The 26,005-nt window shown below is 58.6% G+C and overlaps 2 protein-coding genes across 2 annotated transcripts in view; one reads left to right on the forward strand and one right to left on the reverse strand.

Annotated features, from left to right (window-relative positions):
• Window positions 1-12,607, forward strand: part of ANGPT2 (angiopoietin 2) — a 45,017-nt gene extending 32,410 nt beyond the window's left edge. The window contains exons 6-9 of the mRNA XM_080660982.1: window positions 3,241-3,342; window positions 5,909-6,075; window positions 10,719-10,849; window positions 11,818-12,607. Of these exons, the coding sequence (XP_080517108.1) occupies window positions 3,241-3,342; window positions 5,909-6,075; window positions 10,719-10,849; window positions 11,818-11,978 (561 nt within the window). The 3' untranslated portion in view covers window positions 11,979-12,607. The remainder of the gene's footprint in view (window positions 1-3,240; window positions 3,343-5,908; window positions 6,076-10,718; window positions 10,850-11,817) is intronic.
• Window positions 1-26,005, reverse strand: part of MCPH1 (microcephalin 1) — a 106,959-nt gene that overhangs the window by 58,115 nt on the left and 22,839 nt on the right. Inside the window, exon 12 of the mRNA XM_080660981.1 lies at window positions 14,576-14,653. Coding sequence (XP_080517107.1) covers window positions 14,576-14,653 — 78 coding nt within the window. The remainder of the gene's footprint in view (window positions 1-14,575; window positions 14,654-26,005) is intronic.

The raw sequence follows: 26,005 nt of genomic DNA on the forward strand, positions 1-26,005 counted from the left end.
GCTGTCCCCGGTGCCCTAGGAGCAGTGCATTAGGGGAAAAGCCCGAGGTACTCTGCTGCCGATGAGAATGAGACTCCCCGCAGGAGGGAGGCATTAGGGCTGGGGGTGACGAGTTTCCGCTCACGCTGGAAATGTTAGGATTGGTGTTCCTTTCAAACGTCAGCAGTAACTCATGGCAGGGAACAGCCATCTTTCTCCTCAAGTTCCTCTTCTCTAAAATGGTCCAGATGAAGTGCTTCAGATTCCCTTCCAGCCCGAGACTCTGATGCACAGATGTGGGCTGAGATTCCGGCTCTGCCAACTGTGTGTCTGAGTCAGTCATTTCGGCTGTACGAGGCCGGGTTCCTCATCTGTAACGTGATGTCCCCCCGAGGCCGGGGCTGGTGCTCACTGCCCATCTCCCAGACGGGAGCTGTTACCCCGGGAGTGGCCTCAGCCCCCAGGAGGCCAGCTCCCTGCAGGCGGGCACCCCACTCCGCCCTGTGTCAGCTAATTCCAGAGATGGACGCTGAGGAGGTTTGGGAGATCTTTTCCAAAAGGGCCTGAAGATCTCAGCGTCATCTCAGAAAACGCCGGTGGTCTCCGCACAGACGCCGCAGGGTGGCGCGTGGAAAGCGCTGGTGTGCCTGCTCGTTCGAGAGGGAACAGTTTCCTTCCGGTTTCACGGGAGGCTGTCTGTGTGCTGTGTGTGCTGTCCAGAGGGTCCCTCACCGCGACCTCAGGCCGACCACAACCTTGAAATTGCTCGAGCACTTGGAGACCTCCCGCTTTAGAGCCGGCTTGCCCTGGGCCCTGCGGCGGGGCGCCCACAGCCCGAGGGCAGGCGGTGGCCTGCTTCCCACCCTGCTGTGACCTGCTCCGCAGTCCCCCAGCGCCGCGGGCTGTGTGGGCGACTCTGAAAGTTTCACGACCCAAACGGCCACAACACTCCGCTTTCCAAGAGCTCTCTTCTTCAAAACCTGGACAGTCTCGGTGTCCGAGAACGGGCTGCACGGCTCACGCACACGCAGGGACCCCCGCCCCGTCCCTGAGGCTCCACTCTGACCTCCAAACCGAGGTGAACGGCTGACTTGACATCAGTAACGTCGGAACGGAGGTTGGACATCAAAGGACCCCACGTTCCTGGAGCAACAGGCGCACTGAGGACCGACCAACCTGCCCAGCCCGGATGCGGGTTCGGGTCGGGGGGTTCACATCTCTGCGCGCACAGCCTCGCAGCCCGAGGCAGCGTGTGGAGCTAGTTCACCAGGTGGGTTGCCCGCCGTGGCCCACAGCAAACGGGGGAGGACTGTGTGTGGACCCCGTCGACGCGGACCTGCTGCGGGGCCTCGGGCCAGTCCCCGTTTCTGGGCCCGAGTGAGGTGGACAATACTCCATGACAGTCCTGTGTCCCACTTCACAGCCGGAAGACGGCCGGGTGCATTAGCCAAACCCGACTACACCGCCTCCGCTCCAGAGGCAGCCCCAGCCTCGCAGAGCCGCTGATTGGATAACACGAGCAGGAAGCAGTCTCGAAGAGCCGCTGTCTGATTGGATAACATGAGCAGGGGCTCCACGGAGCTCCGCAGGGGTGTGCGCAGCGGCAACCATGACTCACAAGGTTGCTGCCAGCCCAGGGTGAGGGTTCCCGCAAACAGATCAAGTCTAATGTCCAATGAACTGAAGATGGGAAATCATTTTCTTCTTAACTGGAGGCCCGGTGCATTAAATTCATCACCGGTAGGGTCCCTAGCCTGGCCGGGGATCAGGGCCGATTGGGGCCTTCTGGCTGCCGGCCAGGGCCTTCCTTCGTTCTGCGCCACCCCCTGGTGGTCAGCACATGGCATAGCGAGCGATCAAACTCCCGGTCTCCCAGTGGAACTCCCGCGGGGACAATTTGCATATTAGGCATATATATATGTGGAATTTTCTTTATTTGTTAATCCTCACCCAAGGACATTTTTCCCACTGATTTTTTTTAGAGAGAGAGGAAGGGAGAGGAAGAGACAGAGAGAAACATCAATGCGAGAGACACGTCGATTGGTTGCCTCCTGCACACGCCCTGACTGGGGGCCAGGATGAGCCTGCAACCCAGGTGTGTGCCCTTGACCGGAATCAAATCCACAACCCTTCCGTCCCTGGACCAACACTCCCCGCTGACCTACACAGGCGAGGCTGCATGTTCCTTTCCAATGGACAGGTTTCCAAAGGGAGCGGCCTGGGGAGGGGACGGCTGGCAGCAGGCACCCCTCAGCGTGGAAGAGGGCCCGGCTCGCTGGTTTAGCGCACGGAGCGGCACGTTTACACCCGCCCGTCAACATGTTCGCCATCATCACCGAAAGGACCGCGGAGAACATCAAAGCGAGACTATTGCTCATGGTCCTGAACCTCAGCTTCCACATTTACTACCTGCTATACTGCAGGGAAACGTTCCGTTCCACCATAATCTCATTACTTAGAGCTATTTATGGGATCTTACTCTCAGGGGGTTTTAATTTCATGAAAAACCTCTAGCTGAGATGAAATGGAGCATGCATGCTCCCATCACAGAAAGAATTCCGTTCTGACAAAGTTTAAACCCGCCGAGCTGGCGTGGCAGCAGAGCTGAGAGGCGCTGGGGGTGGGGGAGATGCCACGGGCAGTGAGCAAAGGGCAGAGCCCGACGCGAGTCGGAGGCAAGCAGCCAGGCCACGCTTGGATCACGCCAGGCACGCGGCCCCTCAGGCCCCTGGTGCTGAGTGATAGCCGCCAGTTTTGACTGACCCCACATGGGGAAGCGGGATGGCCCCAGGACACACCACATCACAGGAGTCCCGGGAACCCTAACAGCACGGGGACCCCCTCCATCCCTCCAGCAGAGGTGCAGGGACTGGCTGCCATCACAAAGGTTTTCAGGGACGTGGACGGGGTCCATGCACGTCTGCAAGGGTGGAGACAAGAGGGCGGGGCCACCTGCCGATGCCCCATCACAGCGACTCGAAGGAAGGGCGATCCGAGTCAGCTACTGGGGGTTCGTAGCCTAACAGAGGACAGGCATCCTTTCGTCCATCACTAGCCTATGTTGTATCGCTGTTCTCTTCATCCTCTTAAGTCATGGCTTTTAATTTACTTAAAACCACCTGTTTCTTGGGAGACACCACAAGATTCCCCGCAAAGAACCCCACCAGCACATGTTGGGCATCTACACGTATCTCGCTCCTCACATTCAGCAGGAGACCCAGTCGCAACCCGCACACCAGTCACGTGCCCTTCCCGTTGCAGGCCTACTGCGACATGGAGTCTGCCGGAGGGGGGTGGACCCTCATCCAGCGGCGAGAAGACGGCAGTGTGGACTTCCAGAGGACTTGGAAAGAGTATAAAGCGGTATGAACAGTCACTGAGCCATCTGAAAATAACTCTCATTGTGAAATGAGAGAACTTTCGCCACAAACCCAAGCCAATCAATAACTCAGGACAACTTTTTAACCAAAGGGTTCTGTTACCTGGTGTGTCCCGCCCCCCCCGCCCCCAATTAAAGACCAGCCCTGTCAGTATAGCGTGGGCCACGCAGTGAGACAGGGCACGTGAGCACGGGCTCACATCAGGACAGCTCGCGGCTGGCAAGCCCACACGCCCAGCTGCTACCCCAGCATGCATTTCCCCTCATGTAGCTTCGTTTCCTAACACGGGTCTCACCCAGGCCCACATTCTTCTCGGGAGGCCCCGTCTCCCAACACAGTGACATCTGAGGTCGCTGCACAGGAGGGAGGTGGAGGGGCCACTCATCTCAGACACAGGGGTAGCCCACGGGGAAGCCCACGGGGAAGTCCACAGGGAAGCCCACGGGGAAGCCCTCACGGGAAGCCCACGGGAAGTCCACAGGGAAGTCCACGGGGAAGTCCTCACGGGAAGTCCACAGGGAAGCCCACGGGGAAGCCCATGGGAAGTCCTCACGGGAAGCCCACGGGGAAGCCCACGGGGAAGTCCTCACGGGAAGTCCTCACGGGAAGTCCACGGGGAAGTCCACAGGGAAGTCCACGGGGAAGTCCTCACGGGAAGTCCACAGGGAAGCCCACGGGGAAGCCCATGGGAAGTCCTCACGGGAAGCCCACGGGGAAGCCCACGGGGAAGTCCACGGGGAAGTCCTCACGGGAAGCCCACGGGGAAGCCCTCACGGGAAGTCCACGGGGAAGTCCACGGGGAAGTCCTCACGAGAAGTCCTCACGGGAAGCCCACGGGAAGTCCACAGGGAAGCCCACAGGGAAGTCCTCACGGAAAGTCCACGGGGAAGTCCTCACAGGAAGCCCACGGGGAAGCCCTCACGGGAAGTCCACAGGGAAGCCCATGGGAAGTCCTCACGGGAAGCCCACGGGAAGTCCACAGGGAAGCCCATGGGAAGTCCTCACAGGAAGCCCACGGGGAAGCCCTCACGGGAAGTCCACAGGGAAGCCCATGGGAAGTCCTCACGGGAAGCCCACAGGGAAGCCCTCACGGGAAGCCCACGGGGAAGTCCTCACGGGAAGTCCACAGGGAAGCCCATGGGAAGTCCTCACGGGAAGCCCACGGGGAAGCCCACGGGGAAGTCCACGGGGAAGTCCTCACAGGAAGCCCACGGGGAAGTCCTCACGGGAAGTCCACAGGGAAGCCCATGGGAAGTCCTCACGGGAAGCCCACAGGGAAGCCCTCACGGGAAGCCCACGGGGAAGTCCTCACGGGAAGTCCACAGGGAAGTCCTCACGGGAAGCCCACGGGAAGTCCACAGAAAAGCCCACGGGGAAGTCCTCACGGGAAGTCCACGGGGAAGTCCTCACGGGAAGCCCTCACAGGAAGCCCACGGGGAAGTCCTCACGGGAAGCCCACGGGAAGTCCACAGGGAAGCCCACGGGGAAGTCCTCACGGGAAGTCCACAGGGAAGCCCACGGGGAAGCCCATGGGAAGTCCTCACGGGAAGCCCACGGGGAAGCCCACGGGGAAGTCCACGGGGAAGTCCTCACGGGAAGCCCACGGGGAAGCCCTCACGGGAAGTCCACGGGGAAGTCCACGGGGAAGTCCTCACGAGAAGTCCTCACGGGAAGCCCACGGGAAGTCCACAGGGAAGCCCACAGGGAAGTCCTCACGGAAAGTCCACGGGGAAGTCCTCACAGGAAGCCCACGGGGAAGCCCTCACGGGAAGTCCACAGGGAAGCCCATGGGAAGTCCTCACGGGAAGCCCACGGGAAGTCCACAGGGAAGCCCATGGGAAGTCCTCACAGGAAGCCCACGGGGAAGCCCTCACGGGAAGTCCACAGGGAAGCCCATGGGAAGTCCTCACGGGAAGCCCACAGGGAAGCCCTCACGGGAAGCCCACGGGGAAGTCCTCACGGGAAGTCCACAGGGAAGCCCATGGGAAGTCCTCACGGGAAGCCCACGGGGAAGCCCACGGGGAAGTCCACGGGGAAGTCCTCACAGGAAGCCCACGGGGAAGTCCTCACGGGAAGTCCACAGGGAAGCCCATGGGAAGTCCTCACGGGAAGCCCACAGGGAAGCCCTCACGGGAAGCCCACGGGGAAGTCCTCACGGGAAGTCCACAGGGAAGTCCTCACGGGAAGCCCACGGGAAGTCCACAGAAAAGCCCACGGGGAAGTCCTCACGGGAAGTCCACGGGGAAGTCCTCACGGGAAGCCCTCACAGGAAGCCCACGGGGAAGTCCTCACGGGAAGCCCACGGGAAGTCCACAGGGAAGCCCACGGGGAAGTCCTCACGGGAAGTCCACGGGGAAGTCCTCACGGGAAGTCCACGGGGAAGTCCTCACGGGAAGTCCTCACGGGAAGCCCATGGGAAGTCCTCACGGGAAGCCCTCACGGGAAGTCCACAGGGAAGCCCACGGGAAGTCCACAGGGAAGCCCATGGGGAAGTCCTCACGGGAAGCCCACGGGGAAGCCCACGGGGACTGACTTTCCGCTCGTTGCAGGGCTTCGGGAACCCGGCGGGCGAGCACTGGCTGGGGAACGAGTTCGTCTCCCAGGTGACCGCCCAGAAGCGCTACGTGCTGAGGATCCGCCTGGCCGACTGGGAGGGCAACGAGGCCCAGGCGCTGTACGAGCACTTCTCGCTCTCAGGCGAGGACCTCAACTACAGGTGAGGACGCGCTGGGGTGCCCCCAGGAGGGAGGGCGCCTGTGGGAGCTGGGCCCAGACCCCCGAGAAAGCCTCTGGCTCCCTACGGCTCCTCGCCCTGTTCGGTGAGCTCCTCGGTTCAGAGTCGAACTGGCTTTCCTGACAGAGGGGCCCCGGGGAGGACAGTGTTGGCCTGGGCCTGCTCTCTGTCTGCAGGAGCCAACGGTGCGCCTGGCCGGGGCCGGGCACCGACCCCACCCGTGGGCGTGGCATGTGGGCCGGCAGGGAGTGTCAGGACGGCGTCCTACACACACACACACACACACACACACACACACACACACACACACACACGGGGCTGCTGCATTATTTACCCAAAAGCTTTCCGAGTCACTCTGTCTTCTGCAGTTTAAACACACCCAGTTGTATGATTCAGCCCAAAGTCAGCATGACTGCTAAGTTCAAAAGTGGCAGAATTGGGGGAACGGTGGACAGTCACCCCGCAGCGCTCTGCTATGGCTCCCTTGCTCCCTCCCATTACCTTGTTCGCCAGCTGGTGGCGCTACTCATGAACGCTTGTAGAACACAGGGCAACCCTGGCCTAGAATTCTCTCTGGCTCTGAAAGCGGTGAGAGCAGGCAAGGCAGCAGAGGCTCTGAGAGCCGGGACCCTGAGACTGTGCGGGTGGGTGAGGCTGTGCGGGTGGGTGAGGCTGTGCGGGTGGGTGAGGCAGTGCGGGTGGGTGAGGCTGTGCGGGTGGCTCTGTGGGTGGGTGAGGCTGTGCGGGTGGGTGAGGCTGTGCGGGTGGGTGAGGCTGTGCGGGTGGGTGAGGCAGTGCGGGTGGCTCTGTGGGTGGGTGAGGCTGTGCGGGTGGGTGAGGCTGTGCGGGTGGGTGAGGCAGTGCGGGTGGGTGAGGCTGTGCGGGTGGATGAGGCTGTGTGGGTGAGGCTGTGCGGGTGGGTGAGGCTGTGAGGGTGGGTGAGGCTGTGCGGGTGGGTGAGGCAGTGCGGGTGAGGCAGTGCGGGTGGGTGAGGCAGTGCGGGTGGGTGAGGCTGTGCGGGTGGGTGAGGCTGTACGGGTGGGTGAGGCTGTGTGGGTGAGGCTGTGCAGGTGGGTGAGGCTGTGCGGGTGGGTGAGGCTGTGTGGGTGAGGCTGTGTGGGTGAGGCTGTGCGGGTGGATGAGGCTGTGTGGGTGAGGCTGTGCGGGTGGGTGAGGCTGTGAGGGTGGGTGAGCCTGTGAGGGTGGGTGAGGCTGTGCGGGTGGGTGAGGCTGTGTGGGTGAGACTGTGCGGGTGGGTGAGGCTGTGTGGGTGAGACTGTGCGGGTGGGTGAGGCTGTGCGGGTGGGTGAGGCTGTGTGGGTGAGGCTGTGCGGGTGGGTGAGGCTGTGTGGGTGAGACTGTGCGGGTGGGTGAGGCTGTGCGGGTGGGTGAGGCTGTGTGGGTGAGACTGTGCGGGTGAGTGAGGCAGTGCGGGTGGGTGAGGCTGTGTGGGTGAGGCTGTGTGGGTGAGGCTGTGCGGGTGGGTGAGGCTGTGCGGGTGGGTGAGGCAGTGCGGGTGGGTGAGGCTGTGTGGGTGAGGCTTGCACAGAGAAGGCACTTATGGGTGTGTGGTTCCTAAGGACTCAGAATGCATGTGCCCGTGACGAGGACGGGGAGAGGGGGACAGTGCAAGGGTGCCCCAGGAGCTGGTCTGAGGGCCCCGCAGACCTCAGCCACCCCCGCGCCCCGAGGAGCCTGGCAGGCAGACTGGGGGTGAGCCCACGTGCACCGCCCACTCCGAGGTCGGAGATAAACCACGGGCAGGGGGACCTCACGGGAACTGTCACTGCCTGGCACGGCCCCACGCAAACCCCAGGGGGGCCGCTCGCACCCTCTGCCCCACAGGACAGTCAGCCCCGAGCTGGCTCGCGGGGAGGACGGCCAGCAGCCTGAGCACGCGGGGCCGTGCGGGACCATGCGGCTCCCCAGTGCTGCGCCCACCCCCGCCTGCTGCTCTGTAAAGGGCCCAGCAGAGGTGTGTGCCCGAAAGCAGGCAAGTGACACCCGGTCAGCGTTGACCGCGGTCAGAGTCAGGGACAGTCCACAGACACACAGGGAGAGCGGCTCCCGGAGAGGCCGCCCCTCGGCGGGCGGCGGGAGACAGGTGTCAGGCCTCACCACCTCCCCCCCACCAAGGACACTCCAAAGATCGAAGCCTCGAGGAATGTTCAGACACCAGTGGTTGGTCACTGTTTTACCTCCAAGCTAAATATTTTGTCAACCGGCAACAGTTAGGAATCTACAACAGAGGAATTTAAAAAAAGAAACACAGGAATTAAGGATTAGACTGTTTATGTAAGATTTTACAAAACGGGTCATTACCCGCGGATGCTGACGTTATAAAAATATTTTAACCTGAGTTGGTTCATAACAGATATTTCGTTTAGAAATGTAAGTCAATTCTCGGGTATGCCGTTTTATAAAGCACGCGTTGTTTAAAGCTCAGGTTAACGTGCTTGGCAGCATAAGACAGATGTCACACTGAAAACACGGCCACCCTGATAAAGCATGCCCACGTTCCATCGGAATCACTGTAGGTGGCTCGGAAAGTCACCCGTCTACAGCAGCTCGATGTGTGGTCCCCAAGTGGCAGTAAACTGAAAGATACATCAGTAAAACACAATTCTCTTTACTAAAACTACAACTATTTGCACATTAAACTGTGTAACCGGTCACTGGCCACGCACTGTGGCCGTTCCATGGGCTGAGATTCAACGTGACGAGGCGTGTTCCCTCCGCCCTCACTCCTCTGCTCCGTGAAAGGGACGGACAGCAGAGCAGCGGAGTCCAAGAACGCGGCCCCTCGAATCCTCAAGGTGAGAAGAAAGCGACTTCCCACCAGTGGCCACACCGAGTCTCACAGAGACCGGTCAAGAGCAGAGCCCCCCGTTTGCTGGCCTTTGGGGAGGTGCCCTGAGCCCCCGACCGGAGCCTGCTCAGGGAGGCAGGACGGGGAGGAGGGGGGCAGCTGGCCTCAGGCTTCGGGAGACTAGGAGAGGGCCTGCGAGAAACCCAGGACCTGAGGCCAGCGACCAGCAGGACCTGCACGAGCCTTTGTGGCAGGCAGGCCGGGCCGTGCAGGGACCATGCAGGTCCATGCAGCTCCATGCAGCAGGCGTGCGGGGCCATGCGGGGACCATGTGGGCCTGTGCAGTAGGCGTGCCGGGGATCATGTGGGGGCCATGCGGGGCGTGCAGCAGGCGTGCCGGGGATCATGTGGGGGCTATGCGGGGCGTGCAGCAGGCGTGCCAGGGATCATGTGGGGGCCATGCGGGGCTTGCAGCAGGCGTGCGGGGGACCATACAGAGCCGTGCGGGGACCATGTGGGGACCACGTGGGGGCCGTGTGGCTAGGCCCTGTGGGGCATCTTGGAAAGAAGGGAAACACTGAAATCCTGAAATCTGATCAATGCCTATGATGGTGTGTCCGGAGCTGCCACATCTAAAAACACTGAGACCTAAGTCACTCCCACGAAGGTGCCCCGGGACCAGCGCTTCCTGAACCCCTAGGACAGGCTCCCGCCGGCCTCCGTGGCCGCCTCCTCAGTGAGCAGCCACCTCCCAGCCCCTCCCCCCACCCTGAGAAGTGTGTGCCTGGGACCCTGATGGAGGAGTGTGGGCCCGCCCTGCTCCACGAACGAGTCCCACCCGGAACCGCAACCACCCCACATGTGGAGACGGGAGCGCGGGCTCCCGGGCTGTGCGGGCGTGGATGCTCCGTGGAAGGGCCTGGCAGAGCCGGGTCACTCGGCCCGTGACCCCTCCCTTCTCCACCCACGTGCCGACATGGTTTTCGGAAATAAGACCTCCCAGGCCGTGGCTGGCCAACGAGCGGGCTTCAGGGACGCCACCCCCTGGGCCTGGTGTGCGGTCCTCCCTCTGACTTTGCAGGGCCTGTGCTGTGGGTACCAGGACGGGCAGACCCGATGCCCAGGCTCCACACCCCACGAGCACGTGGACCCTGCTCTCAGCCACCGGCCCGCCTGCCGCCCACGGCTCCCCTGAATGGGTTTCCCTGCCTCCTCCCCATCCCGTCCCCCTCTCAGCACAGGCACTGGGACAGCCAGACTCTGCCACCTTCGCAGGAGGGCCATGCCCACTGCCTGGCGGGTCAGCACCTCCCTTCCTGCCCCAGTGCACAGACACGGGCACAGCAGCACTAGGGCTCGCTCGGCTTCCTCTCAGTGCCGTAGGCTCTGCTCCAGACCCACGGCCCTTCCCTGCTCCTGCTGGCCTCCCAGCCCACTCCCACCGACAACGGTGCTGAGGTCGGCTGTCACCACGACGCGTCCCTATCTGGGTGAAGCCTGCAGACCTGGACAGAGCCCCGCCCTCCCCTCCCCCCCCCCCCCCCCGCAGTCCCCTTCCTGTTTATCTCAGAGCGGCAGGAAAATGAGTCGAAGGGCCCCAAGTGCTGCTGATGCCTGTGCAAGTGATATCCGCGGAGGTTTCACCAAAACACGCGCTCCGCCTAAGGACCTGATGATAAGCGGGTTCCTGTTTATTCCTGCACGAGGGTGCTCGGTCCAGGCTGCTGGGGCACTTGCGGGGACGGCTTCTTTGTGCGAAGTGTTCCACGGTGGCACAAACCTGCTCACCCCCCTCTTCTCCCCTCCGCGCCACCAGGATCCACCTGAAGGGCCTCACGGGGTCGGCTGGCAAGATCAGCAGCATCAGCCAGCCGGGGAGTGACTTCAGCACCAAGGACGCGGACAGGGACCGGTGCATCTGCAAGTGCGCACAGATGCTCACTGGAGGTAGGCGCCTTCCTGTCTGTGTGGGCCAGGGCCCTGCGGGAGGGAAAGGCTGGCCATGGATCAGCTGTGAGTGGGGACCACGTCCACATTCACAGAAGGCCTGCCCGCGGGAGGGAGGCTTGCTTCCGCTTTGTCCCTGGAGCTGCTAGCACCAGGAGAGAACCTGGGCACCTGGTGAAGGGCACGTGACTCAGTCCAGGGGCCACGTAGCAGAACGTAATGTAAATATTGCACCAGAGTCCTTTTCAAAGAAACAAAACATCCAGATACAAACACAGCCGCTCTGCCCACCCTGCCCCTGAGCTGACCACGGCACTCAGGTTCATCCACATTATCTGTCTCCCAGCGTATGAAATGTCAACAATCCTGCTCCCGCCTTCCGTGTCTTAAAGTCTCATATAAGTGGCATCACACTCTCTCCGTCCTTCCCTGCCTCCCTGCAGGCCTGGGCACCGTGAGCTGGGTGGGGGGAGAGCAGGCGCCCAGGCCCCTGGGTGCAGATGGGGGACCAGCCCCCCCTGTGCCCCACACTCACCCGGCTTCACCTCAGTGAGCACCGCTCGGCTTTAAGTTTTTTCTTTTTATCTAGCTCCACTGGACACTTAAAACTTGGGGTTATATTTTAAACAAAAAGAATTCCTCAGGGGGTGGGGGGAGCCTGGATCAGTCCAGGTCACTGAGCTGGGGAACCGGAAAGGGTGTGGCTGCCGAGAGCCACCCCGAGGCCTCAGTGTCCTCGTCCAGACGTTCTGCCTCCTGCACGTGGCCGTGGCCTCCCCACGCAGCGCCAGAGCAAAGGGGCGAGGCCTGTCGGAGCCCCGCCCACCGTGCACGCGGCACCCTCCCTCTGCGGCCCCGCCCAGGGCACTCAGGACACCCTCACGTAAAATGCAGGGAATGTGCGCGTGGACCGGCGGGCGGCTGCTCCGGGCGGTGGCCCCGTCCTGACCCTCTGCTGCGCTTCACAGGCTGGTGGTTCGACGCGTGTGGCCCCTCCAACCTCAACGGAATGTACTACCCCCAGCGGCAGAGCACCAACAGGTTCAACGGCATCAAGTGGTACTACTGGAAGGGCTCGGGCTACTCGCTCAAGGCCACAGCCATGATGATCCGGCCTGCGGACTTCTGAGGCCTCGCCTGCAGCGGGGGCGGGGCTGCGGCGTCCTCCACCCGAAGCCGGGGACACGGCTGCGCTGTCCCTCCGCCCCAGAGGGAGGCGCCCGGGGCCCGAGTCAGAGCCCCCCAAACTCCCCGCTGACACCTGCCCTGCTCGGCAACCCCAGCACAGCCCGACCTTCACCTCGTGACCTGCAGGGCGTCTGCGCAGAGACGAGCTTATGCTGCAAATGGATGATGGCTCGCAGGCTCCGTGTCACGCCGAGCACGCCGTGTCGAGCGCATCAGTGAATAACTGGAAACAGCTCCGGGCTCCGGGGTCGTCTGGCTGCACCCCGCTCGCCTGCCAGGGCTGACGGAGCGGACGGCAGCCTCCACGCCCGGCACAGACTCGGGCTCCCTGGGAGGGTCAGAGCGCCTTCTGCCCTCTCTTGGGTGCTTTAATTTTCATCCGGAAACAGCGTGTCTGCACAGGCGTCGCCAGCTGAGTTCTAAGCTAATGCGCGAAAGCAGATGTCACGTTTATACGGAGAAACTCCCAGGATGTATTCTTTTATTTTATGTAAAGATTGTACTACTTGTTTTTGCTGCCTGACTGTTAACTATGAAAGTATTTTTAGTAATTAAATATAACTTATGAGGTGCGATGACGACGGTGAACTTCTATGATGTTTTACGATTCTGCAATTTGATTCCAAAACAACAGCCGTGCGTGCTGACCGAGGCCTCTCCCTCCCTTTCCGTGCAGAGGGCCTGGGGCTGCTCTCCAGACAGACCCCCTCACCCACCAGTCCTGTGGGGCTCCTCCCTCCGGGGCGGGCAGGCCGAGAAGGGGGGGAAGCCCAGACGTGGGACGTGCACGAAGCTGTAAACTCCCTCCTTAAGTTATTTCAGGGAAAAAGCAATCTGTGTCAGTGCGCTATTTATCAGTGTCTGCCACAAAACTTAGAAAAAGGGGTTTGGAAGCACAAAACCGAAATCTGGTGTTCCCCTCGCAGTCGAGCGTGTATGACAGCGCAAGCGAGACGCTCGCCCAGGCCCAGGCCCGGACCCCGACCCCGACCCGGGGCTAGCTCGGCAGCTGTCCCCAGGCGAGCGCAGGCAGGCGGCTCTGAGCTGGAGGCCCTCAGGCGTTTGCTTTCCACCCAGTTGCCAGGCAGCTCAGCCAGATGGACAACTAGCAACTGTTCACGTGTCTTCACCATCTTCCGTTCCACCACAGCCCTGTCCCTCGGTCCCACCACAGCCCTGTCCCTCGGTCCCACCACAGCCGTGTCCCTCGGCCCCACCACAGCCGTGTCCCTCGGCCCCACCACAGCCGTGTCCCTCGGCCCCACCACAGCCGTGTCCCTCGGCCCCACCACAGCCGTGTCCCTCGGCCCCACCACAGCCGTGTCCCTCGGTCCCACCACAGCCGTGTCCCTCGGTCCCACCACAGCCCTGTCCCTCAGTCCACGCTCTTCTCTGACTTATGTGGCCCCATAGGCCGCCCGCCCCCTCGCTCCGTGTCTCCTCTTAGCAACACGAGGCTTTATAACCATCAGAGGCGCCCGCTGTGCGGAGGGGGGGCATCTGATGAGACTCGCGGCCGGGAGGAGGGCTCGTTTTCAGATCTTGGGGAGCCCACGGCAGTGCGAGGGGAGCGGACACGGGGAGGCCGACAACGACACCATCCAGACCGCTTGCCCACGCAGAGCAGCCAGGTCCGACGCATTTCCAAGGCGACCCGCCCGGCATACTCGGGGCTGCCCGTCCCTCGTGTGAGAGCGAAGGGGACCTTGACCTTGTGCTGTAACTCTACGCTTCAACTCCTTACATGGATTTCAAAGCCTCGCTGAGCGGAAACGTTCTCTCCGTAAGAAAACATCTATGAAGTTGACAGGAAATCACAGCAGTCGTCTTAAAAAGGAAGAGAGAGCAACCTTCAACCTTGAAAGCCCAGGGATTCAGGGCAGCGGCCAGCCTCCGTCGCATGGTGATCACCCAAAACACTCGAGCGGCCAAAAACGCACCACGGCTGCTGCCGATACAAGCGCCGTGCGCTTCCAGGTAATAGCCGTGTGAAGGAACGCACCGCGCACACCAGTCGACACCTGCGCAGTCCCGCCTCCCAGTCGCCCGAGACGCCCTGCAAGATCAGGCCTCCGCCTTCGGAAGCCAGGCCCTGGAGCTTCCCCATTCCCATCGGACGCCCTGGAACTCAGGCCGGTCGAAGCCGAGTCAGGACACAGGGAAACAAAGCCCGCCGCGTGCTGCTGGCAGCCACGCTTGTATGCCTCCCCGGTCTGTCCTACGGGCGGCGGCGGCGGCGGCGGCATCGCTCCAGGCTGTGAGCGGATACAGCAGGACCTCCTCACGAACCCGGCCTTCTCATTTCTGTTTTTCTGTCCCGAGGGCTTCATGATTAAGGCGTTTTGAGAATGCATCTCTCACAACTTTTTGCGAAGCGTTCTCACGTTTGTTCTCACAAATAAACAGTCTCTGATGTCTTTCTAGTTATGGGCACAACTGCTCTAGATTTAGTAAACATCAGAGCCCACAGCTTTGCTAATAATAATTCCTCAAGAAGCTGTAGTTGAAGTTCCCACCGCAAAGTACCGCCTGACTCACCGGAGCGGCGGGAAAGGAGTCGGAGAGTTCGAAGGGCTCCTCAGAAATCCAGTGACCCAGTTCCAAAGACCACAGGACCTGCAAGGGCACAGAGGGAGGCCTCTTAGCATTTATTGTCAGATATTCTTAGTGAACAGCAAGCCGCCTGGAGGATCGAGCGAAAGCAGAACACATGGGAAACCCAGCGGCGAGTGCACACGCCCCGGATCCGAGCAGACGTGGCACACGCCGCACATGGGTGAGGGCCTGGTCAGGTGTCGGCTCGTGATGACTAGACGCCAGGGCTGCTGTCCCACAGAGGCCAAATACGACGAGAGACCCCCGGCTCCTAGACACGGAACGGTACATTCCTTTAAAACCACACGCCTCCAGTTTAAGGAGGCATTGCAGACCGTGCTCGGGAACGGTTCCCACAGTCTTATTAACGAAAAAGAAAGGCACACACGTTAGGGGGAGACAGACCAGAGGCCTAAACTTAAAAAGCAACCCTTTGGCGTGTGACTGTTCCCAGCATCGTCTGACACTTTCAGAAGTTCCCCAGAACACACGTGAGAGACCCCCAGACGTGTGAAGAGGAAATATCTCATAAACACACTTTCATCATCAGCATCAGCAGCAGCAGCATCTGAATCCACACATTTAAATGATCAAAACGATGCCTTCATTTTGATTCAGCAACGCCTGAGGCGGGAGGCTCGGGCGCCGTCTCTGCTCTGTGACCGAATCCCTCCAGCCTGTTTCTGCGCTCCGGCAGGATTCACAAACCGGAGCCGCCACGTAACGCACGTGTCTGTCACGCCACCTCGGACGTCCCTTCTTCCCGCAGTGCTGGCTACACAGAGCTACGTCCTTCTGGCTGAACTGCTGGCGATGAGGCGGAAGCCTTCCCTTTCGGGAATTGCTACAGCTCAGAACCATCTCCAGGAGCCGGCCTGAAACGTCCCCCTGCCATCACAGCCAGCACTACCCACGTGGGACGGCCATGCTGTTTCTAAGAGGAAGTGCGGGTGGCAGGGAAGTCGGGCGCAGGGCATGGGGTCCGAATGCTACCCCCCAGCACTGGCCTGGGCCCTAGACGCGAGGCGTTATCAACAGCTCTCTCCTGGCTCACGTACCGTCCATCTGTGACCATGAGTAAGATCCCACCAGGGGCCTGGAAGCACACCAAACCCCGAGGAGTCAGGCTCCGTGGGAGGCGGGGGGCGGCCCCAACAGGGTGCCCAGCACAGGCCCTGGGAACCCAGAGGGGAAGCCAACTGGCTGTCTAGGCAGGGGTGGGGCTCCTTTCTCGCCAAGGGCCGTTGGGATATTTATAGCATCATCCTTGGGCCATGCAACATCATCAATTTATTTGGTCAAACGTTTAATGAACTCTGGCAGGGCCAGGCCAAATGATGTCACGGGCCTTATACGGCCCGTGGACCAGACGCTCTCCCCCCTCTCCCCCCCCCTCCCCCCGCCATCCCGGTCTAGGAGAACCCAGAAAAGGTCGGCAACGAGCTGACGTTTACACGGAGCCCCAGGGAGCACAGCAGGCAAAAGGGAGGAGACGCCAGCGGAGAGAAGACCTCGAGCCAAGGCGGCCCCTTTCTGGTGGAGGGGGGTAGGGAGACGGGTGGTTGGCCCGTCGGGAGGCACGAGGGGTGCTGTTCCTTTCCCTGTGTGCTGGGGCATGGGCTCGGGGCAGGGCAATCACAAGAAAAGCCAGAAGCGAGCGCCTGGGCGGGGCCCTCGCTGGCCCGTGGAAGCAGCAGGCGGTGGGGAAATCTGCCTCCACGGGGAGGGCACGGGACAGGGTTTGTGCTGGGGACCCGCTCAGTCTTCAGTTGGACCTGTGGGTCCATGTGCATTTTGCCAATGAGGCCGCGTTTGGGTTGTCCCCCGATTTTTACTGCCTAACCAACATCACACACACACACTCACACTCATTCACACACTCACACACACACTCACACTCATACACACACTCACACTCATTCACACTCACACACACTCTCATTCACACACACACTCATTCACACACACACTCATTCACTCATACACACACTCATTCACACACACTCTCATTCACACACACTCATTCACACTCATTCTCACACACACACTCATTCACACACTCATTCTCACACACACTCGTTCACACACTCATTCTCACACACACACTCATTTACACACACACACTCTCATTCACACACACTCATTCACTCATACACTCATTCACACACACACACTCACACACACTCTCATTCACATACACACTCATTCACACTCACACACTCATTCTCACACACACACTCATTCACACACTCATTCTCACACACACTCATTCACACACTCATTCTCACACACACACTCATTCACACACACACACTCATTTACACTCATTCACACACATACTCATTCACACACACACTCATTCACACACACTCATTCACACACACTCATTCACACACACATACTCATTCACACACACATTCACACACACTCATTCACACACACACTCGTTCACACACATACTCATTCACACACACACATTCACACACACTCACACACACACACACACACACACAGACTTAGGAAGTTCAGTGAAAGGAGGTTTTATAAATTTGGAAACTTGACACTAAGGCCCTGTTCCCCGGCTCTTTCTGGTGGTTACAAACACTCAGACAGCTGTTTGCCTGGCTGGTACCGGCCCACGGTCACTGACAGACACACGAGCCACGTGGTTCCTCGCGGTCACATGCTTAGCCCAGGAAGCCAGCTCAGCGCGGGCAGGAGGCAGCGTGCCCAACAGGAGGCCAGGAGCACACAGGACCAGAGTCCGGGGGCGTCTTAGACACGCCGTGGCACCGAGTTCACGTAGAATCCACATAAAAATGCCAACCGAGTTAAACAGCCTCTGGGAAAACGCACATTCTCTGAGTGTGTCCCTCCCCAAATGCTATGAAAATAAAACCATAAGACGTCAACAGTACACTTTTGTAAGTGAATTGCATGTTTCATTTCTCTACGTACCCAAAGAATGAATGTTTTACAGAGATAACAGGAAACACAGATCTGACTGTAAGGAAATCAAATCGTAAATACATTACGGAAAAAAGTACACGCTTTTCCCTTTAGAACCTTCACTAGCCAAACAGAACTTCACCTTCCTGTTCAAAATAGAGAAAGTATACTCTCTGCAAGACAACAGTAAAGACCGTAAGTGACCTTGAAAATAAGAAGTTAACCCGACCTGTTTCCCATCCTACATGTGATAGGAAAGTAACTGAGAAGCTAGTAAAGCAGGCTGAAGTTGAAGGAATACACAGGGTCCATCCCATGTGGCATAGCCTGAGAGGAGGGGGATTTCAGCATTCACTACAAATGAACATGATATTCCTAACACTCATAAAGCAGGAACCTTGATGAATTCAACGAGAAACCATTCTCTTGCCTGACTGTTCGAGCGATAAGATAGCCACTGATGCTACCATGTTCCATGATGTGGGAGCCCTTACTCGGTGCAGCCCAGACCGCCCGCATCCATGCTCTCCTTGCTTTATGTACATGGAATCATTCCACTTGGGGGGGGGGGGGGGGGCGCCGTGATTGCAAGCCAGCCGCGGAACAGCGCAAGGCAAGGAGAGCACCCCACACGAGGAAAAAACCAAGTGGCCTCCAGTCACACGGCACCTTGAGCACATGCCAGCAGGCAGCTAAAATGGTGGGGTCAAAGGCAGGGAGGGTCCGCAGCAGAGAGGTGGCCAAGAAGCTGCTACGTGGTCAGGGACTCAGAAGGCAGAGCACAGCTGGGATGCTAGTGTCTAGAGAAGGAAGGCGACAGGGAGTGTCCAGTGACCGCCTCGGACCCCCCGAGGCAGGAAGCAGCCGGCAGAAGTCTGAGAAAGGGTGTGGAACAGGGAGGAGGGGGCTCTCCTTCCCCGGCCCACGCCCCTCTGGGACGAGGCAGACGTGAAACCAGACGGAGCAAAACTGTCCTGTCGGCCTCACCCTGGACACAGGCGAGACCCTGGAGCAGGACACGGGCGTGTTTCCTGAGGACAGTGACCAGCCCCAGAAAAGGCAGACACACAGAGACTGATGCGTGGCCTCCCCCCACCCCCCCCCACCCACACACACAGCACACCATCCACATGCCGCCCAGGCAAGCAGCTCACACCCCGTGTCGGGGCCAGACATCCCCGTAATTTATGCCATTAGCTGCGTCTCTGGAAGAAAGACACAGGCCAAACCAAACCGCGGGGATTCTCGGGCCACGCTGACCACAGGCCCGGTCAGCGGCTGCGCCCAGCCTCGCGGGGGCCCGCATCGGAGGGAGCAGCAGGGCTCCGGGTGGTGGTGCCCAGATCACCTGCGGGACTGGAGGACGACCCGAGGGCAGACAGGGTAAGAGGACTGTGGCTTCTTAGAAATCCCCGCGGCGACGCAGACAGGCCCACAGAAAAGGAAGCAATCCAACAGTGTTAACGATTACCCTAGGAAAAACAAAAATAACCAAAAAGGGAACAGAATCAGCACATTATGCGGCTCAGCTCAAACAGCACTCACATGAGCATCCACACGTGTGTGTGTGTGCGCGCGCCTGTGTGTCCACACTCATCTACGAAACTTCAAACAAAAACTATGACCACCGTGGGCAGCCTGGGAAGGGGCAGGGAGGAAGTGGTCAGCGCCACGCGGTCCTATTTCAGTCTTCCTCAGCAGCCTATAGACAACGTCCAGATACGCAGGAGACCATTTCCGTTAGACACCTGTAGGTAAACGACCAGCAGGCTCTTTTAAGGGTGGAATCAGGCTGGGACACAACAGGGCAGGCAGTGGCATTTTTTATGATAAGCCTCGTAAATTACACTTGATTTTCTCAACACTGCACTTTGCACAATTGTGGACTCGCCCAAACCGTTCCGAGCGTTCTCCTCCCCCGTCCCCTGGACTCCTCCACTGTGTGCGTCTCCAAGCGGCTCTTCGTTTCAAAAGCGCTTTGCTGACCAGACCCGCTTGTCGAGAGCTGCAGAAACCTCGTGCTGGGCTTGTAGCGGGGCCTGAGGGGAAGCTACAGACCAGAAGCGTAGAAAGTACCATGTCCTCCAATTCATAGCATCTCTCCCCCTTCATTCTGGTCTTGTTTGATTTCTTTCATAAGAGCTTTGTAGTTTTCAACAAACAGATCCTGCAAATATGTTGTCAGATTTAAACTTAAACATTTCTGTTTCTGGGGGTGTAATACAAGCTGGACTTAAAAATAGAATTCCAGTGGTTCATTTCTCTTGGACAGAAATACAACTGAATTTTGCACATGACCTTGTGCAAAACATGGCTGTGCTCAGGCTACTTAGCTGTGGAGCTTTTCTGTAGATCTAGTGACATTTTCGATGCAATCGTATTTCCTGCGAGTGGGCAGTCTAATCCAGCTGTGGGCAAACTACGGCCCGCGGGCCGGGTCCGGCCCGTTCGGCTGTTCTATCCAGCCCGCGGAGCCGAAAGAGCGGAGGGTTCTCTTGCTCTCCCCTCCGCTCCTTTACTTTGAATTTATATTAGTTCACACAAACACTCCATCCATGCTTTTGTTCCGGCCCTCCGGTCCAGTTTAAGAACCCATTGTGGCCCTCGAGTCAAAAAGTTTGCCCACCCCTGGTAATCTCTCCCTCCGCCTCTCGTAGGCATATATATTTTTTCTTGCCTTATTGCATTGGCTAGGACTTCCCCAGCAAGAGCATTCAAGTTGCACGAACCACCCTGTGAGGCAGCTTCGTGTGGATTATGACGGAAGAGCATATACCCAAAGTGTCCTTGTGTGCCAGTTTGTGTTTCTATGGGAAACGGAGGCTTTTTCCACGTAGTTTCATCTTGTTTTTAAGTAAAAAAGTATAGATTGTTATCTAGTCCTGGTGCTGGCGAGTGGCCATGGTGTGCTCATTAGCTGCCTCAACTTCTTATTCCCCAGAGAATTAGAAAATTCCGAGTGGTCTAAAGTACTACGGCTCAACATCAGTAAGTGTCCCTTTCCAGGACAAAAACAATCAAATTAGTTTTTCCTAACATTCACCTTAATTTCTTAATATTTTCTTAATTTCCTCAAAACTCTTCTTAGGTGTTTAAAAAAGGTTAATGTAGTCACAAATAAGCAAACACTCTAAACAAGGTATACTTAAGTTTTGCTTTCTCAAAAAAAAAAAAAAATTAGAGGGCAAACAACAGATTTCAGTCTGAGTGATGAGAGAAAGCTGGGACTGAAGAACAAGCAACCAACAGGGAGATTTTAGGTTGTGCTTAAAAAAATTCATCACTCCATGCAATAATGAGCCACTCCTGGTATAAAAATTACAACTGTGCTATGAAGCTGATTTAACTCACTCAAAAGCATTATGATCATGTTGAAAACATTTACGAGCATTCAGGGTTGGTTATAATTACATGATTACGTTTGTTCTAAATTTCTAAGTAGTCAGCTAAATCAGTCGCTGTTTGTGGACCTGTGTCCAGAGCACACCACCTGCCATATATAATTAACTTCAACAGCAGTATGGTACTGTGAGAACAAACAAATCACCTTTTCTGTCAAAGAACAGTTTAGACGGCCACCATGTTGGACGGCGTGACTTGGCAGCCGCCATGTTGGCCACATGGCTTGCAGCTCCCCTGGGGGCCGCCATTTTGAAACAGCAAGGGCCAGCCCCTCCCTTTGAATTAGCCAATTGCGAAAGACTGTGCGCCTGAGCTCCAATCAAGAGCAAGGGACAGGTCACGTGCGTCAGGGATTATGAAGCTGAGCAGACCGCCTGCTCGGTGTGGACGCGCTTCCAGACCACGTGTGCGCCCCTTCTATGTAGAAGTAAAGATGTCTGCCTGCTGCCTGGCTCCCGAGCATGTTTTGTGTCCTACCAGGACTTGGGGGGCTCGCCTTACTCCTAACAGTTGTAGGAACACTTGGGAGAACACAGCAGGGAAAGAAAAGGGGGCCAGCCCGGCCAGCATGGCTCAGTGATTGAGCGTTGACCTATGAACCAGGAGGTCAGGGTTCGATTCCCGGTCAGGGCACATGCCTGGGTTGTGGGCTCCATCCCCAGTGTGGGGTGTGCAGGAGGCAGCGATCTATGATTCTCTCATCCTTGATGTTTCTGTCTCTCTCTGCCTCTCCCTTCCTCTCTGAAATCAATAAAAAAAAAATATTTAAAAAAAGAAAAAAGAAAAGGGGGCCGCTGGAGAGGATACGCCAACCATGTTCTTGGCAGAAGAAGAATTTATACTGTACAAAACACCAGCTGGTTAATTAAAACCAAATCTGACACTGAGCACCTGTGCCACAGATTTAACCCATGGGGATCCCGTTAATTCCCATAGTTCACAAGTCTGCTTTACCCCCCACTTCCACCACCAGGAGTGACGGACCGGGCTGTCTTCACCTGCCAGCCCTGCCGCCGTCCTCCTCCAGCGGGGCAGATGTAAGGACAAACATTTGCATTTGCCAAGCTTTTCTTTTCTACAGAAGAACTCAAACAGTAATGGCCTTTTTTTATTTTTAATTTTTGCTATTTTAAGCTAACACCAAAATTACAGGATTTTTCTCATCAGACTTCACAGAGTCTTTGTCTCAGCTGTGAAGGTAACTGATGTTCTCAAACAAGCACCCTTAAGAGAATCTGCCACTGTGTACACGGCCTTTATTTTCTTCCAGAGGGAGGGTATGTGTCGCTCCCACAACCAGACGGTGTAGTGAGCTAGGAACCCAGAACCCACGCCACTGGGTCAAACCAACCTCTACCGCTTCACAGCTTGTGACAAAGGCAAGCCAGTTGACCGTTCTGTCCCGTGAAAACCTCACACGTCCCTGTGAGAACGAAAGCATCCCTGTGGTCAGAAGTTATACGTGGGTTAAACTTGGGGAGCAAAGACCGGGCTGTCAATCACATAATTTTCAATAATAGATAGCGGAGTGCTTATGTCCTGGACACGGGGGCCAAATACAGAGGAGATCTAGACTTCCAAGAAGGCCCACTTGGCCCGGCGAGGTTCCAAGGCAGTAACATGGGTTCCAAAATAAGCCATTCCTCGTATTTCCAACCATCTCGGAACCCCGAGGAAGACCTCCTGTAATTCCATCGCGTTTCTCTAAAAACACAAACCTACGCAGCAGACGCAATGCTGCCTCCGAGAGGCCGCTCTCCGTCTGTGAGCCTGAATGGGGTGCAGTTCACGCTACACAATGAACCACCCTGAAGGGTCTTCGGCGGACTCGCAGCTGTGCAGCCACCGCCTCGCCCAGCTTCAGGGCTTCTCACGCACGGGGAGCATGCCCGGTGCCCACTGCGCACCCCGGACTCACCCACCGGACACGTCACACGGAAGGACACACAGCACGTGCCCGCCCTGCTCCCCGCCCTGAGCAGTGCTTCCGTGTCCCAGGCCTCTGCAATGGTCACCAACACTTACTGAGAGCTGCCTGAGCACCTTACTTGGATGTGGAAGCAGCTGAGGGTCTAACGGCCTCACTGGCCCGGACCAGGTTGGCATTAACAGTCACTCCCACCCGTTCACCGTTCAGACCCGCACACGCTGCGTGCAGTCACGGAACCAAGACTCTGATATTTAGGACCGGGGAGAGGATGACCCAGGCTACCTCGGGAAGGGGGTTCCTGGGAGAATGGGGGCTCGGAACTGAGGAAATGCTGAGTTCAAGTTCAAAACTCCCATTTCCAAGCACTGCGAGCCAGTGACTGAACCCCCAGCAACGTCCCAGCTGGACCGAGTTCACATCCCGGGTCCCCAGGATGACTGTGCCCCTGGGCATGCGCCGGCCTCCGGACAGGGCAGCTCTGAGCCCGAGACCTTTCTAGGTAAGGACTACGAACGTGGTCGGGAGCAGCCTGTCCCCCACCCGCTCGCTGCCCCCAACACCGCCCTGGGCAGCGTGGTCCTGGACCAGCCGCCTGCCTCACCTGTGAGCTGGCGGCAAAGCAAGAAGCTGGGCCCAGCCCTGCAAAATCAGGACCTGCACTTTAAAAGGTCCGGGGCTCGTGTGTCTTTAAGGCTCAGAAAGCACCACGCAGCTGCCCCAGGGTGGCACTAAACCAGGGCCTCCCCACGACCTACGTGACCACGAGAGAGAGGATAAGCAAAAAAGTCCTAAAAATAAGCAGCTAGGAACCCGTTCCCTTTTTAAGAGATGTGAGCAGACAGACACTAAACCTCGGATGGAGGAGCGGGGAGGCCGCGCGCGGACACGGCCGTTGGCGACGGCAACGCGCAGCGATGCTCCAACGGCTATTCTGGGGTTGGCGAGCTTCGCGGCGCCCTGGCAGCCACGTCTCACGTCTCACTGAGCACGGGGCAGGGTGACCCAGCCTCCCTCCAGCAGCTACATGCGAAGGCCAAGCGTCTTTATAAATAGCACAGGCTCCTATGTCTCTTATCAAAATGAAAACAAACATAAACATAACTCATTCCGATGCAACCGAGACAAACAGCAGGAGCATCCCTTTATGAAACAAGCAGAATTATCCGCAGCGGCCATCGCCCGTTGTCAGGCGCTGGGAGCAACTCGTGTTCCGGCCCCTCTTCCCATGAACGTGAGCTACCCGAGTGCTTTTCTCACATGAGCGCCAGGTCACCTGACTGTCCTGAACTCTCACAAGGAACACACGTGTAAAGGAGACGGTTGTGATTTATGGTGATGCACGATGTTTGTGTGAGACATTTCTAGCTTAGAGGCCAGAAGCAATTCCAAAATTCTTTTTAAAAAGCTTTATCGTTGGAAGTATTACCGATGTCCCCTATTTCTCCCATCGACCCCTTCTAGCCCTCCCCACCCCCACCAGCCCCCACCACACGGCTGTCTGTGTCCATGGGTCATGCCTATGCCCATACAAGTCCTGTGGTTGATCCCCACCGTCCCTCTGAGACTGCAGCCTGTTCCAGCCTCCCGGTCTCCTGTTCTGAGATTGTCAAGTACGTTGAGTCATCTGTTTCCTCTCCCAGGTGAGTGCTGGCTCCGGTCCCCTGGGCCCTGGCCAGGTGAGCACAGGCAGGCGGCTCTGCCCTGAGCTCCTCTCACTGATCGCAGCCAGGGAGGGGCCCCCACCTCCTCCCGAGCCCCCGAGGCTCAGCTCCAGCTCCTCAGAGTGCGGGCCTTTCCGGCACCTGCTCATGAGAGCAGCACAGCCCAGGTTAGACGGCTGCATGACGCCCCAGGATAGCAGGAAGGGTCGGCGACGTCAGAGTGGCCCCCGACCTGCCGAGGAAAGGCCTGTGCTGACTGACAGCCGCGGCCCGCACCCGCCGGACTCACCAAGCTCAGAGTCCCTCTCCTACGCGACACAGGCTGACATGCCCGCCCCAGCTCCATCTCCCGGGCATGGACTCCACCCCAGGGGACAGGAGAGGTGGGCCACCCTCCCCGGGAGGCCACACAGGGCACGCGGGAGACGCCCAGCCAGGGACAGCGAGGAGCCCAGGAGCGAAGGGTCCACGGAGCCCACGCCTGAGCACAACACGAAGGGGCCCGTGGTCAGGCCGGTCCCTCCTTTCCCGCTGTGCTGCGCCCGCCGGCTGCCCGCGGAAACGCCACCCTGCCAGTCCTCTCTCCACCTCCGGCCACCAGCCCGAAGCAGGAGGCCCAGGGCTCCGGGCTGCCAGCGGGGCGGGGCTGCCAGCGCGCTTTCCGAGAGGAAAACAAACCAAACACACGGCTTTTGTTGTAAAATCACCACAGTATCTGATAGGCTACGTGGCCACATACAACTGTCTAATTTGGAAGGACAGCTAGAACACTACGAGAAATTTCAGAGAACACCACACAGCCCTGAAATAAAAACATTCTCGGCCGTGTTTGTCTTGGAGGCAAGCTCACACTGCTCGCCAAGAATATTTTAAGAATCCCCAACTGCACCGGGGCACAGAAAAAGGGGGGACCACAGAGAAAGCCCGTCCTCCGCGCAGACGGGGGCCCCCAGGGGTGTGGTGGACGCTGCCACCTTGGCCCTGAGCAACGGCCTCCTGGGTCACTCGGCGCGTCACCAGGCTGCGGTGAGCTCCCCCACCGTGCGGGGCGGCAGCGATTCTCCCTCCAGCGCTGTGGTGCGTCACTCCCTCAGGCCTGAGTGCGGGGCTTCCTCCAGCAGACCCCGGGGACCCAGCGGGCACCCGCAGGGTATTAGCCACACGCTTTACCCCGGCCCGCCTTCCTCACACTCAGCAGCGAACCCCACAGGCAGGCGAACCTTGCACCTGGCTCCTGCTCCGCTTCTGCAGAGGGTTTGTGGGAGGCCCAGGCCGCACCCGGGGGCGCAGAGGTGCCCAGGGAGGCAGAGGGGATGTGCCAGGCGCCAGGGGAGCAGGCTGGCGCAGAGGCATCTCCATAGATGCAGGACTTCTTCCTCTGGGGCGTGACGGGAGGAGCCGCCGCCTGAGGAGGACACGTTGTGACCGGGA

The sequence above is a fragment of the Plecotus auritus genome (assembly GCF_963455305.1).
Source record: "Plecotus auritus genome assembly, chromosome: 3".
In the NCBI taxonomy this organism is placed as follows: domain Eukaryota; kingdom Metazoa; phylum Chordata; class Mammalia; order Chiroptera; family Vespertilionidae; genus Plecotus; species Plecotus auritus.